General features: G+C 36.3%; 1 protein-coding gene across 1 annotated transcript; it reads right to left on the bottom strand.

Moving 5' to 3' along the window:
- Nucleotides 1-10759: 10759 nt before the first annotated feature.
- Nucleotides 10760-11687, bottom strand: LOC311618769 (olfactory receptor 6C75-like; the record flags this gene model as incomplete). Its single annotated transcript, XM_084876352.1, is given in 2 exon segments — nt 10760-11144; nt 11146-11687. Coding segments are annotated over 2 exon segments (927 nt in total).
- Nucleotides 11688-16970: the final 5283 nt, after the last annotated feature.

The following is a 16970-nucleotide window of genomic DNA, read 5'->3' as shown; positions in this document are numbered from 1 at the left end:
ATAATTTCTTTCAAATATTTTCCACAGGTACCCAGAAGAACAGTTCCTGGGTCATATGATAACTCTATTCTTAAATTTTTTAGCAACTTCCAGACTGTTTTCTAAAGAGAGTATCTCAATTTACCATTTCACTAGCAGAGCATGAAGGTTCTTTTTTATTACTGTTAATATAGTATTGGAAGTCCTGGCCAGAGCAATCAGGGAAGATAAAAAAATAAAAGGTATCCAAATTAAGAATGAAAAGTAGAGAGGTAGGTAAGATGGTGGAAGAATAGATGGGCGGATTCTGAGCCCTCTCCCGAAGCAGAAAGAGAGAGCAGCTGATGGTCTTGAGCTGTGCGTGTTTATTAGCAAGCTGGGAGACAGCGAACACCAGAAGAAACTGCTGGGGGGCCACTGTCAGGGGTACCCCTCTCAGGGAAGGATCCACGCGGGCTACGTCCCTGCCCGGATCTACCTACCGGCTTGGACAGGGAAACCTCGCCATCTTGAGAGGAAGATTGGATCATGTCAGAGGCCTGAATATCCATAGCCGCAGCGACCACCAAGCAGCTGTGACCCACAGAACGCGGATCCCAAGCGGTGCGAACACCTGGCCTCCCGGGAGTGCCCCACTGCTCGGCAAAACGGCCAGATTTCGTGGGGAGAGAGTGGAGAGTGCTTGCGGCGAAGACAAAGCCTGCACGCTCAGAGCACGCAGAAGCTGGAGGACAAGGGCATTGATTAAAAGTAGAAGCCCCAGCTGTTGGGCCGTGTCACCCGTGAAAGTGGACAGGGCTCCTAACAGGGGAGATATCTAAAGAGCAACACATTTGGATCTGGCCCGGAGGGATATCGGAGAGTTGCAGGAGATTGCAGTTGCTCGGATTTGCCCCCTCCCCCCCTCCATAGTTCCTGCTGCAGATAGGATGGCGGGGAAAAAACAAACTGGAGAGGCTCTAGAGTCTGGGAAGTCAATCTAGAAACACTGCCACATAGAGGCTAATTCACAAATAGACTCTAGTGTAATAAAAACAAAGCAAAACCTGCCTAAAAATCAGGACTGGATCATAACAATAGTGGAAGCAAATAACCTTTATTACTGCAAATTTTATTTAAATTTTTTAAATTTTATTATTTTTAAATTTTTTTTAAATTTTTGTTTTTATTTTTGTTTTCATTATTTGCAACGTTTACTCAAGAAACTATTTTTTTCTTTTTTCTCACTTGATTTTATCTTTATAATTATTACATTGTATACGTAATCAACATTATTACTACTACTAATTTACCTTTTTCATCTTATTTTCTTTTGTTTATTTTTTTATTATTTTTATTTTATTTTATTATATATATTTATTTCAGGATTACTGTTTATTTCACGATTACTGTTTTTTATTTCAGGATTACTGTTCTACAGTCTTTATCTATCTTTCCTTCTCCAATGCTTTATTCTATCTCAACCCTACCTTTATGCCTTCACTCTCTTCCTGACCTTTTCCTTTGGTATCCCGTTTATCTTAACCCTTTCCTGCTCTAGATTTTCCCCATTCCTTCTGAATACCCCATCCTAAAATTTCACCCTACTTGTATATATCTAATTTCCAACTCCCTGCTCCAAGCCCATTCATACCTCCCTCACAGTTGTCCTAAAAACAAAACAAAACAAAACAAAACAAAAACAGTCTTTCTCTCTCTTTGAAGTTGTATGCTGAATGTTAACTGTACTGAAGTTGTATGCTTTTTTTTATAAGATTGATTTGCCTATTTTTTTTGTTTGATTGTATGTTTTTGTTAGCTGGGTTCTAGTCACCTTTATTGGTGGTTATTGACATCGCAAACATATTTCTATTCAGTGCCTTGTGTGTTGTACCTGGTTGTGTTGTATTTTGTGCCTTTAAATCAAAGCAGGAGAGAGAGAACTACACAACCAGACATCCTAAAAAGAGAGATCATGGGGAGACAAAAAAACAGCCTGCATATGAAAGAAAAGCAGGCTTCACCAGAAAAGGAAGTAAGCGAGATCGAGGCAAGCAACCTATCAGAGCAAGAATTCAGAGTAATGATCATAAGATGGCTAAAAAGAATGGAAGACAAATTTGACAATATGAGTAAGAACCAAGAGGAAATTAAGAATAACCAAGAGGAAATGAAAAATGACATTGACACTGTAAAGAACTCAATAGAATGCATCAAGTAGATTAGAAGAAGCAGAGGACCCCATCAGCGAGCTAGAAGACAAGATGGAAAAAAATACCCAATTAGAACCGCTTCTGGAAAAAAAAAATTAAAAAACAAGAGGAAAGTCTAAGGGAACTTTGGGACAATACAAAACAAAACAATAATAGAATAATAGGGGTCCCAGAAATAAAGGGAATTGAGGAAGACATGGAAAATGTATTTCAAGAAATAATGACAGAAAACTTTCTTGAGATAGAGAAGAAAAAACCCACACAAATCCAAGGTGCTCGCAGAGTCCCAAGCAAAATGAACCCCAGTAAACCAACCCCAAGGCATATTATAAACTGGCAAATACCAACAACAAAAAAAGAATTTTAAAAGAAGCCAGAGAGAGACAGAAAGTTACATATAAAGGAACCCCCATCAGACTAACAACTGATTTCTCAACAGAAACTTATCAGGCCAGAAGGGAATGGGATGAAATATACAAAGTCATGCAAAGGAAGGGACTGAATCCAAGAATACTGTACCCAGCAAGGCTATCAATCAAAAGTGAAGGTGAAATCAGGAGCTTCACAGACAAAAACAGACTAAGGGACTTTATCTCCACCAAACCAGCAATGCAAGAAATGCTAAAGGGTCTACTGTAAAATTAAAGAAATAGAAAGCAAAGAAGGAAGTCAGAGGTATAGAATAAAAATGGCATCAAATAAGTGTCTATCAATAATAACTTTAAATGTAAATGGACTAAATGCTTCAATCAAAAGACATAGGGTAACGGATTGGATAAGAAAACAAGACCCATATATCTGTTGTCTACAAGAAACCCACCTCAGAAAAAAAGATGCACACAGACTGAGGGTGAAGGGATGGAAAAAGGTTTTCCAAGCGAATGGAAATGAAAAAAAAAGCTGGGGTAGCATACTTATATCTGAGAAATTAGATCTTAGAGTGAAGGACATAACAAGAGATAATGAAGGCCACTTCATAATACTAAAGGGAGCAATCCAACAAGAAGAAATAACCCTGGTAAATATATATGCACCCAATACAGGAGCACCCTAATATATAAAAAAACTGCTGGAGGAGATTAAGGGAGAGATTAATAGCAATATAATCATAGTAGGAGATTTTAATACCCCACTGTCACCCTTTGACAAATCATCTAAACAAAAAAATCAGCAAAGAAATATCAATCCTAAATGACTCACTAGACCAGATGGAATTAATTGACATCTTCAGAACATTCGACCCCAAAGCCACAGAATATACATTCTTCTCAAGTGCATATGGGACATTCTCAAAGATAGACCCCATTTTGGGACATAGGCAAAGTCTCTTCAAATTCAAGAAGATAGAAATCATATCAATCATCTTCTCAGATCATAGTGGCATAAAACTGGAAATTAACTACAATGAAAAAAATCCAAAGAAATCAAACACATGGAGACTAAACAGCATGCTATTAAACAAGGACTGAGTTACCAAAGAAATCAAGGAAGAAATTAAAAACATCCTGGAAACAAATGACAATGAAAACAAAACTATCCAAAATTTATGAGACACAGCAAAAGCAGTTTTGAGAGGGAAGTTCATATCCGTACAAGCCTATTGCAAAAAACTAGAAAAAAGTGTAACAAATGATCTAACTCTACAACTCAAAGAGTTAGAAAAAGAGCAACAAGAAAAGCCCAGTGTAAGCAGAAGGAAGGAAATAACAAAAATCAGAGCACAGATAAATGACATAGAGACCAAAGAAACAATACATAAGATCAAAAAAAACAAGAGCTGGTTCTTTGAAAGAATAAACAAGATAGATGAACCTCTAGCCAGACTAAGCAAGAAACAAAGAAATAGGACCCTAATAAACAAAATCAGAAATGAAAGAGGTGAAATAACAACAGACCCCACCGAAATACAATGGATTGTTACAAAAATACTATGAACAACTGTATTCCAACAAACTGAACAACCTGAAGGAAATGGACATATTCCTAGAAAAATACAACCTTCCAAAACTCAATCAGGAAGAATCTAAAAATCTCAATAGACCAGTGACTTGGGAAGAAATTGAAACAGTCATAAAAAAGCTTCCAGCAAACAAAAGCCCAGGGACAGATGGCTTCACAGGAGAGTTTTATCAAACATTGAAGGAAGAACTACAACCTATCCTCCTCAGACTATTCCAAAAAATTCAAGAGGAAGGAACACTTCCAAAATCCTTCTATGAAGCCAGCATTACCCTAATACCAAAACCAGATAAAGACAACTCAGTGAAAGAGAATTACAGGCCAATATCCCTCATGAACCTAGATGCCAAAATCCTCAACAAAATTCTAGCAAATCGATTCCAGAAGAACATCACAAAGATCATACACCATGACCAAGTAGGATTTATTCCAGGAATGCAAGGATGGTACAATATCTGCAAATCAATAAACGTGATACATCACATAAACAAATTGAAAGATAAAAATCATATAGTAATATCAATTGATGCAGTAAAAGCATTTGATAAAATCCAACACCCTTTCCTGATAAAAACTTTTAACAAGGTGGGAGTACAAGATCATACATCAACATAATAAAAGCTATATATGATAAACCCACAGCCAACATCATACTCAATGGGCAAAAACTAAAACCATTCCCTCTAAGAACAGGAAAAAGACAAGGATGCCCACTCTCACCTCTCCTATTTGACATAGTACTGGAAGTACTAGCCATTGCAATTAGACAAGAGGAGGAAATAAAAGGCATCCAAATTGGAAAAGAAGAAGTAAAGTTATCCATATTTGCAGATGACATGATATTGTACATAAAAAACCCAAAAGACTCCATTAAAAAACTAATTGACTTAATAAATGAATTTGGCAATGTAGCAGGATACAAAATTAATGCCAAGAAATCCATGGCATTTCTATACACCAACAGTGAAACTACAGAAACAGAGACTAAAAAAGCAATTCCATTTACCATCGCTCCAAAACAATTAAGATACCTAGGAATAAATTTAACTAAGGAAGTAAAGGACTTATATGCGGAAAACTACATGACACTAAAAAAAGAGATAGTGGAAGATGTACAGAGATGGAAGAACATACCATGTTCAAGGATTGGTAGAATCAACATCATCAAAATATCCATACTTCCTAAATCAATCTATAGGTTCAATGCACTCCCCATTAAAATACTAACAGCATATTTCACTGACCTAGAAAGAACTCTCCAAAAGTTCATTTGGAACAATAAAAGACCCCGAATAGCCACAGCAATCCTGAGAAAGAAGGGTAAAGTAGGAGGGATCTCAATACCAGACTTCAAACTGTATTACAAAGCCACTGTTCTCAAAACAGCCTGGTACTGGCACAAGAACAGACATATAGATCAATAGAATAGAATCAAGAACCCAGATATCAACCCAAATCACTATGCTCAATTAATATTTGACAAAGGAGGCACGGATATACAATGGAGTCAAGACAGTTTCTTCAATAAATGGTGTTGGGAAAATTGGACAGACACATGCAAAAGAATGAAACTAGATCACCAATTTACACCATACAGAAAAATAAACTCAAAATGGATACAGGATTTAAACATCAGATGGGAAACCATAAAAATACTAGAAGCATCCACAGGCAGCAAAATCTCAGACATATGCCAAAAGAACTTCTTCACTGCCCCTAGGGCAATGGAAGCTAAAGAGAAAATAAACAAATGGGACTACATCAAAATTAAAAGCTTTTTTACAGCAAAAGAAACCATCAACAAAACAACAAGAAAGCCCACGGTGTGGGGGAACATATTTGCAAATAATACCACTGATAAAGGTTTAATCTCCAACATCTACAGACAGCTGATACAACTAAATAAAAGGAAGATGAATGATCCAATTAAGAAATGGGCAATGGACTTAAATAGAATATTTTCAAAAGAAGACAGAGGGAAGGCCAAAAGGCACATGAAAACATGCTCAAAGTCACTAATTATCCGAGAGATGCAAATCAAAACAACAATGTGGTACCACCTCACACCTGTCAGAATGGCCAACATCAACAAATCAACAAACACAAGTGTTGGCAAGGTTGTGGAGAAAAAGGACCCTCCTGCACTGCTGGTGGTAATGCAGACTGGTGCAACCACTGTGGAGAACAGTATGGAGTTTCCTCAAAAAACTGAAAATGGAATTCCCATTTGACCCAGTAATCCCACTCCTAGGAATATATCCCAAGAAACTAGAAAAACCAATCAGAAAGGATATATGCATCCCTATGTTCATAGCAGCACAATCTACAATAGCCAGAATTTGGAAACAGCCTAGGTGCCCGTCAGCAGATGATTGGATCAAAAAACTCTGGTACATCTACACAATGGAATACTATGCTGCCAGAAAAAAGAAGGAATTCTCATCATTTGCAGCAACCTGTATGGAATTGGAGAGCATCGTGGTGAGTGAAATAAGCCAATCAATGAAAGAGAAACACCACATGACCTCACTCATTTATGGATAATAAAGAACATTATAAAGTGAAGAACCAAAAGATAGATATAGGACAGTAAAGCAACTAGCAGACTGTTAATTTACAGTGGGGAGGGGAGGGAGATCTGGGGGAGATAATAGATCAACCGAAGGACTTGTATACATGCATATAAGTACAACCAATGGACATAAAACTCTGGGGTGGGAGGGTATGTATAGGAGGGAATGAGGGAGGCAAAAAAAAAATCAATAAAATACATTAAAAAAAATAAATGCAGTCTTAAAAAAAAAGAAAAGAAAGGAAATTTATTACCTGTAGAAAAAATTATAGAACATTTCCATTAATGTTCAAGAAAATAATTGTTTTGGACAGTTATTTCTCTTAAAGAATTATCTGAGTACAGAGCATGGTTTCTGGAACCTAGGGCCTGTGCAAGCATTGCTCTGATATTATCAAATTGTTCACTATTTCCTGTAATTGCTAGGCATTTCTCTCTCTCAGTACACACACACACACACACACACACACACACACACACACACACACACCTTTTGTCAAGGTTTCATCTTGTGTCATGTAATCTATGGACCTAAATAGAATATTTTCAAAAGAAGACAGAGGGAAGGCCAAAAGGCACATGAAAACATGCTCAAAGTCACTAATTATCCGAGAGATGCAAATCAAAACAACAATGTGTAATCTTTGAAATCTTCCTTGGATGCAAAGCAAGAATTAGATGCTTTCTATTTCTTTGCTCTTCTAAAAATTTTTCTTTTACCTTATTCTATTGCAATTGTACATATACCCTTTTCCATGAAATAGCTACCTAAAGTTGGGCTTTTGTTTACTTAATTTATATTTATATGTCTACTGAAAGGTACATAACATCAAACTTGATTATAATGTATTATCCTTTATACATCCTATATAATGAAAGCGTAGGTGGTGTCCTGTTCTCACACCATGCCCTCACATCATGTCGTCACAAGATAGCCATACACACAGTGGAGATGTGGCCCGGAGGCCACTCTGCCTGGTGAGACCTGGGAGTCCATCAACTCTGCATGGCATGGTGGAGGCCAGTCCCAGGGTTGCTGCCACCTTGTGCAGAGGAGGTGGGTCCTGGTGGAGGAGGTGAGTTGCGGCAGGGGTGGGCAATTGGGAGCAATCAGGATAGCAGGAGAGGGCAGTTGGGGGTGATCAGGCTGGCAGGCAGAAGTGGTTCGGAGCGATCAGGCTGGGAGGGGAGGGCAGTTAGGGGCAATCAAGCCAGCCTGGGAGGGCAGTTGTGGGCAATCAGGATGGCAGAAGTGGGCAGTTGGGGTTAATCAGGCTGGCAAGGGAGCAGTTAGGCATCAATCAGGCTTGCAGGGGAGCCGTTAGGATGTGAGGAGACTGGCAGGCAGGCAGGCAAGTGGTTAGGAGAGAATGGTCCAAGATCGTGAGAGGGATGTCCCAAGATTGTGAGAGGGTGCAGGCCGGGTTGAGGGACATTTCTCCCACCCCCACACTAATTTTGTTTTAGAAATTAGTCCCTTTCATTTAAGTTATAAAACTTATGAGCATATTATTGTTTGTAACTTTATTTTCTTTTTAATGTTTGTGGAATCATAATTATGCATTATCCTTCATTACTGATAGCAGTGTATGTATTTTCTATTTTTCCTTGGCTAGCTTTACTAGATATTTATCAATTTAATTAATCATTAAAAAAAACTTTTGGTTTCATTGATTTTTCTTTGTTGGCTTTTTTCTGTTTTTAATTCCTTTTGATTCTGCTATGGTACTTATTATTTCTTTCCCTCCAGCTGTTTTATGCTTACTTTGCATTTCTTTCTTAAATTGTCTAAGGTGGAAATGACAATGCTGTAATAATCAGTTATTATTTAACAGGAAAGGAGTAAAGGGAAGACTGGATAATGTAGGCATGCTTTGCTAATTTAACACTCTCTCAAAGTATGTTCCCCGCTAATCAATATGGGAAGAGACTGAACAAAAGCAGTTTGGACACATGTCCAATAAGGTCTAGGGGAGGTGGGAAGATGCTTGTTTGTCAATCACATCTGGGGACAGTAATTGGCCAAAACAAGGGCCACTGCAAGGTTGGGAAGCTGGGTATTTACACTTGTAAACAAAGGGAATTTCCTTCTCTTGGCTCTTGGTCGTCTTGGAACTCCTGTTGCAGGGGGTGCACTCTCCTGCACATGCAATGGACCAATGGACTTGAATCAACCTGATGCTGAACTGGACCTGCTGCAGCATGGAATGGAGACTGTGGCCACTGACCCTGGTGGTAGCTCTAATGAACCCCCAACTACACTTCTCCTCTTACTGGATGAAGGAAAATGGGACTTTGGAAATCAAAGGCTGGAATTCTACAGAAATAAAGCTTTCTACCATATTGCATCCTTCCTTGTGAGTCCAAGAAAATTCCTTTTCTTGAGATATTGCAAGAACTCCACCCCCAGCATCAACCAGAGGAGATGAGGCATGCTCCTGTCCATTAACATTGGAACTACTGGCTAACCAATAATGTCAAAGGGTTCTTTCCTATTCAATTTATGGAAAGACTGTGCATGTAATTGATTTTTTTAAGATTTTTGGTAGAATTCACTAGGGAAGCCATCTAAGTCTAGATCTCTTTCTTTTTTTAAGTTTTTGTTGTTGGTTTTGTTTGTTTGTTTGTTTTTTGTTTTTTTGTTTTTTGTAGTAAGGTTTTAAATTACATATCAACTATGTTAACAGATATAGGCCTATACAGGTTTTATATTTTTCTATTGAGAGCTTTACTAGTTTGTGTTTTACAATGATTCTGTCCATTTATTTTTTTAAAAAATCATTATTTTTTTGCATATATGTGTTTTTAGTAGTGATGGGATGCAGAGCAGTTCACCTCAGAAAGTGCCATTTTGGCATGTGAATTATTTTCAGCTGAGGACAATCATGGCCAAAAACTCGAGGAGAGGTATTAATGGTGATGGATTTCATTCTAATATAGTGTCACTGCTAACTATGTATTACTTTGTTAATCTGATATTAAATTATTTTCTGCCTAAAATAATTTATATGTGAAGCCTGCACCAGGAAGGCAGCTCGCACCAAACATTACTTTCTTGTACATAAGAAAGACTTCTCCATATGGCAGGACAAAAGATTTCCTTACCAACACTTGTTCTCATCCCATTGTAAATTACCTTCCTCCTCTTTGATGTCTAAGACCCCAACCCATTCCTCTTTAGCTTCAATTGCTATAGAGCCTATAGGCCTGATAGCCTGTATGTATATATAAAATTAAATTTTATGTTATCCTTTTAATCTATCTCATGTCATTTTAATAATTTAACCAGTCAGAAGAACCTAGAAAAGTAGAAGATAAAAAATCAACTTTATCAAAATGGATATACAAACAAAATTATCAAGAAAAAAATATAATAAATTGTTTTAAGCAACCATTTTCCCTGAAATCATATCCATGATCAAAATATATTTAAGATCCTCTTCATTCTACAAATGCTACATAAACTTATATACTTGCCTAGTCAACTTATACTATATGTAGTTTACTTCCTACCTATGCTTTATTTCATTTCTTTGCTATTTTTCAAATATTTCTTATAAATAACTAGTTTTATAAAATGTACTTTAAAACAACAATCATATTTTAATAAACAAACATTTTCAAAGATGAGCATAAACACTCTTGAAAACCTGTTACAGTTTCCTTTTAATTATTGTAATTAGAAATTGCATCAATAAATCAGTAGTATTAGAGAAAATACTAATGAATATTAGTTTTAAATAGGTTACCAATAATAATAAATGAAGTACAGTAATAAATTTGGCATTGCATGCAATATTAAATATAATTCAAATTAAATAATATTTCATAGTCTTGACTAATTAGAATTGAAGACTGAAAAAGTCAGATTAAAAATTTTGTTCAATTTCTTTTACATGTCCACAGGAAAAGAAAGTGAGGTCAGAAAAAAAAAATCTCTATTGAAGAAAATTATTGGAAACTATGAACTGGAAGATACTATTAGATATACTGTCATTATTAGGGGCTCCTTTTTTTTTTGTTTTTTGTTTTTTGTATAGAGAGTGCAATAGGTCATTCATTTCTTTAAGAAAAAAATAACCCTGTGGATCATAGTCATGAAGGCTTTTTGCACTTGTTGGTTCCGTAAAGTGTAGATGAAAGGGTTCAAAAGTGGTGCAACTGAAGTATTGAGCATGGAAATTCCCTTGGAAAAAGATACCTTTTGTTTGACGGATGGATGAACATACATGAAAATACAGCTGCCATAAGAAATGGATATCACAATCATGTGAGAAGAACATGTTGAAAAAGCTTTTTTCCTCTGACTAGTTGAAGGGAATTTTAAAATGGTCAAGGCAATAAAGGCATATGATAGTATCACCATTATCAATGTGACCAAAAGTGTCACCAAAGCAGAGATGAATCCCATCAGCTCAATGGTCCCTGTGTCTGTGCATAACAGGAATGGAGTCACAGTAGAAATGCTCAATAATATTGGAGCCACAGTAGTCAAGGTCCAGGCCTAAGATGAGCGGTGGAAAGATGACAAAAAAGCCAGCAAGCCAACAACTGAGGACAAGCTGTGTGCAGATTTTATTGCTCATGATGACTGTGTAATGCAGGGGCTTACAGATGGCAACATAGCGGTCATAGGACATGGCTGCCAGCAAGTAAAATTCAGATGCTCCAAAAAGGAAGGCAAAAAACACCTGAGTGTAACAACAATTATAGGAAATGGTTTTGTCCCCTGTTGCAATAGTAAGCAAAAACTTAGGAATGCATGTACTAGTGTAGGAGATTTCTAAGAAGGAAAAATTCCGAAGGAAAAAATACATGGGGGTCTTGAGGTGAATATCCACCAGGGTGAGTGTGATGATAATCAGATTGCCGGTGATGCTTAGCATGTAAATGAGAAGCAGGAAGATGAATAACACAACTTTCCATTGTGGGTCATCAGTCAAGCCTGCTAGGATAAACACTGTCCAGGATGTATGATTTCCCATTACTATACTTGCTATATCTGAATAGGGAAAAAGAAGAAAATGATGATCACAATGGAAAAACGACCGTGATAATTAATATTGAAAGTAAAGTTAGCAAAGTGATGTTTCAGATAGCAAAATACATTGTTCTTTTATGTTTTAAAAATGTGTTTTGACATGAAAAAAGTAGTTAAAACTATAGTTGAAAATTGTACTAGAGAATAACCTATATAGCAATAGTAGTTGTAGATTGTTTTTATGTGGGTAAATTAGAGGGATTAGAGAGATTTTCAAAGCATAGGAAAATGCTGTGTGTGTTTTTTTGTCTTGTTAAAATTCAAGAGTTGGGGTGGCATGCCATTTAGTCTGAATAAAGAAGTTTTCATCTTAGAACCAAAATGATGTCACTACAAGCTCATAATTTGCCTCCCACACACGTACACAAACCTAGCCATCATCAATAAACAAGGCTAGTATACATTTACTATTTCACTCAACTAAGCAAATTTAAATGCCTGATTCTTGTCCCATTTATTTTCTTGGTAAATGATATCCAATTCCAGGTAAGTGATTAGGAGGTATTGGGGGGGTGGGGGGAAATTCTGTTCTCAATATGTCCATCCCCTCAATCTCTGTTGCAAACCAGCACTTACCTATTTGTATCCCAAAACAAAATCAGCAAGCACAGTCTGGTAATGTCAGTCTGTGTAAGAATAAACTGCTAATTTGTGAGAATAAGGAATATAAAAGCTGAGATAAATAGGCCAGGTTGGGTAGGTCAGTTGGTTCAAGTGTTAACCTAATGCACCAAGGTTGAGGGTTCAGTTCCCAGTCAGGGCATATAGAAGAATCAACCAGGGAATGCATAAATAGAGGAACAACAAATCAAAGTTTCTTTCTCTTAAAACAATTTTTAAATTTTCATGTAAAAAAAGAAGAAGCAGAGATAATCATATAAATATGGATTCGTTAAATCATATGAGATGAAAGGAATAAAGAGAAAGGTAAGAGCAAAGAATAAAGCTTTATGGAATCTTAGAGAGGGAAGAAGGGTTTTTTGAGAGATAAGATAGTGAATTTGAGGGGAAAAGTAAAAGGAAGATTAAAAATATGCACTTAATAAGTAAAAATTATAAAGAGGAACTATTTACCAATGCAACTGCTCTCTATCTGCTTGCCTTTCTTATTCTTGCCTTTTTGTTCTTTGTCTAAAATATGTACTGAAACATAAACAGTTTTGAGATCATCATAGACTGAAAGAGAAGATAATTATTTGGCAAATTTCAAACACATAATAAATCACAGAATAGTGTGACACAAATTTTAATTTGTATATATTTTATCATAAGAATATTCAAATATTTGGTAAACACAGTTAAAGAAATATCTATGGATGACTAGTCTGAACAGGAGGCATATATTGAGACAGATTGTTCAGGTTTGCACAGCTAGTAAGTTGTACATCAGCATTATGATTTCTAAAGTAGTATCCTTAGAAGTATACATTTTGTACAAAATACTATGGGCCAGATAACAGCTTATTTCTCTAAAATAAAAAAGTTTAACATTACCTCTAAGGAAAATTTCTTTCCTCACTATCTTCATCTAACACATAAAATGATTAAGGTCTTATGATAAAGTAATGTTTTGTGTTTGAGAATATAAAAATTATTATTTTTAACTTACTTAAAACATATTATCATTAGAAAGCTATATATAGAGAAGTAAAAATAAACTTTTAAGGACAAATAAACGTTGGTTCCAATAATATCTAGATGAGTTCACAGGAGGAAAGTAAGATTTAAAGCTAGGTCTTAGAATATGAAACAATGAGAGAAGATATTCCTTCCTTAGAGAGGAAACAGCCTGAACAGAGATAAAGTGAAGACTACAAGCATAATTTCATTAAAGGAAATTATTAGAGATTTATTATCAAAATCAGGTATGTTTAATACATAGACATTTATGAGTGAAAACAAACTAGCCTTTCTCCCTGGACATTCCTTTCTCATGCAGATATTTGTGAAGCTGCCTATTATAAAATTTTCCTCATTTACACAACTTACCATAATGGCAACACTGTGGAAAAGTTATATTTAAATCACCCAAATAAGAATTTTATCAAGTCAAATCATTTCTTTGTCCAACTTCAACAATTGTGCATACCAACTACGTATCTCCCAACATACACTGTAAGAAAAAAACAACAACAAAATTGACAAAATGAAACCATTAGAAATCAGGCCTATGAATGCAGGTATATTTCTTTGTATTAGATACTATCAATATTAGATAGATTTCCAAAAGAAAAAAGATTTCAATACTAAATGTTCATTTGTCTTCTTCACCATTTCCCCCACCTTAAAATTTAAAAGATTGAGGAAACAAGATTAAAGGTGAAAATAGAACAAAAGTGAGATAAAATATATCTACCAGAAACATTGCCATAACTTTTGAGAAATATTGTTTTCATCTTTGGAGTCTACCAAAAACAGTTAAAAACTCAAACACCTTTTAAAATAAGATATACTTACAGATTTATTCTGACAAAAAGTCTCAGTTTCAATACTTAGATCTCTTATCATCAGCTGAACAGAACACACAAATGTTCCATTTTCTTAAAAGGGATTTCACTTTATTATACAATTTATGATTGTTTCTTAGCCCCTACTTTGAATGAGTTTGATTAACTATTTTATTACCGATTTTTATGCAGTGAATTATATTTTCCCATTTTGTGTTGAATATTCTAAGTTTACAGATTAATCAACACTTGATTTCATGTAGTATTTATGCTTTCTGTACTCTAAAGGAAAATTATCCAGATTACGAAGAATTCTCATATGGATATGAGATACTTGAACACCATTTCCCAAAGCAAACCAATTTATATGTTGTTTGAAAAGTATTCTCCCCAGGCACTAAATTACTTTGAACATATAATTTAAAAAAAAATAGTTTATACTATGTCTCCAGAGTATTCAGTATACTAGTACATTTCCCTAACATATGTGTGACCTACCACACATTTGTGTCTTGAAATCCCAGATAAAGAAAGAAAAAATGAAGTTTATGTTAGTTATTGATAGTAATAAAATGTGGGAATATATGATAGATAATTTAGTATGGCATAAAATATTGTACCTCAATCTAAGTGCTATATATATTTAATGATCCAAGGTCTGTAATGTCCAAAACAACTGAAGGCTGGACCAAACGCCAGTTGGGCAGTGGGCAGCGTGTGGCAAGGCAGGTGTGGCGAGGTTGTTAGACTCCTGCCCACGCAGCCTGATGCTTTTCATTTGACTCCAGTAGGACTTGGGCCCTCCTATCTCTGGACCAGAGGCCCTTTTCCTTATACCATGTTCCCAGGATCTCTCACCCAGGCAGGCAGGTAAATGATTTGAAAGCAGTGGTCCTGGATTGCAAGGAGGATGTCCCAGATTGGAGAGGGTGCAGGCTTGGTTGAGGGACAATCCCATGCACTAATTTTGTGCACACGGGACACTAGTTATTTTATAATTCTCTAAAAAACACTTAAAATAATGTCCTTGGCTATGCAGGGCCACGTCTCCATCCTAAGCTCATCAGGATTGAATGCAGAGACCAGGCAAGGACCTTGAGAGGCCACTGGCAACCAGGAGCTGATCAGACTCACATCAGATGGGGGAGCAACATACAACAGATGCCCCTCGTTACAGAATTATAGTACACTTGATTCAACATAGGTTTTAAGAGAGATGATAGGGATGACTGAGGCTGTAGCTGGGACTCAAAAACAGGAAAATTCCAGGCAACTGTGAATAAAAGATTCCAGGCCTCCAATCCAGGAACCCCAAGTGCAAGCAGCAAATGAGATCTCTGCAATTCACCCCAGAAGAGTCCTTTCCCTCCTCCACACCCTCCCCACCACACACACACAAATACAGACATTTTGTAGTTCCACCAGAGTTGCCAGAAAATGAAACTGGGCAAATAGTTGACTTGAGCCAATTAAGCAGAGCCAGGATTGAATCATATATGACTGTTTATTCCAATAATGCTGGCAGAATGGGAGAGCAGCAGATTGTCCATGAAAATCTGCTCTACTTTACCCCATTAGGCAGCTGTTTCTATTGGGTAGAAGGTCAAAGGTTACATGGGAAAGTGGGAATTACAGGCACAGGGAAGCAGTCAAGGTATAATGGTTACAGGCAGTACAGACTGGGTGGTGGAGAGTCACAAAGGGAAGGCACCTCTAGGACCCGATTGTTACACCAACATTGTTGTTAATCTTTCCATGACGATAGGCAGTTCTTGGGAAAGGAGGTTAACTCCCATGTTCACGGGCATTCAACTCCCTGCCAGGTTTGAATGTGATATTTCTAATCAGAACAGAACAAGTAGAGTTAACAGAGCCCAATTAATATTTCACAGATTAATAGTTCTTGTAATTATAGCCAGACTCCACTCTTCTATTTCTGCTCCTAGCACTTGTACTTTGTGTGAAAAGCTGGACAATCTGTGTCACCATAGGAAAGGAGATAAATAGGCCTTCGGGGTGAGGGTTTATGTAATTATCTCTAGGACTAAGAATCTACAGAAAGGAAATGACAAGCTTGGGGTTTTAATTCTTAGCTTGAGTAATGATCAGTAAATCATGGCATTTCTATGCTACCATAAATAAATTTATCTCAGAGCCTCGTGTCAGTTGTTTTTGCAAACAAAGGAAAGCTCTGATCTTGCCACTTATTAAATAGCAACATCAGTTGAATTATATTAATCTCCATCAAAGGCCACATTTGATTCTTCTTTATTAGTGAACTTGTTAACTCTGTTCATTCATCGCTTCATTAATTTACTTATTCCTCTCTAGGCAGTGGTTTAAGTGATAAGAATGTAGAAATATGTAAGATGTAGGTTTTGCTCTTGAGAAAATAAAGTCTACTGCAAGAAAAAATATATAGTTAATTGTAATAACACTATTGAGAGTTGGTATAAATCCATGAAACTTTGAGTATGGCATAACTACCACAGCCTTGTAGATCAGAGTCTTCCAGAGGAGACTCCTGTTAATCAACTTTAACTGATACTTGAAGTGTTTTACACACTAGCAGAGAAGAACTGGGCAAAGAGCATGCACTCTATATATGTGAAAGCATAGAATTTTTCAACACGTTTTGCTATGGAATATGATCAAGGCATAGGATTCCTAATTGGAAGAGATACAAAATGAAACAGAAATGGCTAAATTATGGAAACACTTGAGGAGTTTAAACATTACTTTGTAAGCAATATAAAGCCTTGAAAAACTTCTTAGTAGGA

This window comes from Pipistrellus hanaki (genome assembly GCF_964339955.1).
Source record: "Pipistrellus hanaki genome assembly, chromosome: 3".
In the NCBI taxonomy this organism is placed as follows: domain Eukaryota; kingdom Metazoa; phylum Chordata; class Mammalia; order Chiroptera; family Vespertilionidae; genus Pipistrellus; species Pipistrellus hanaki.
The sequence above is the reverse complement of the archived record's forward strand: the minus strand, read 5'-3'. Positions and strand labels throughout refer to the sequence as shown.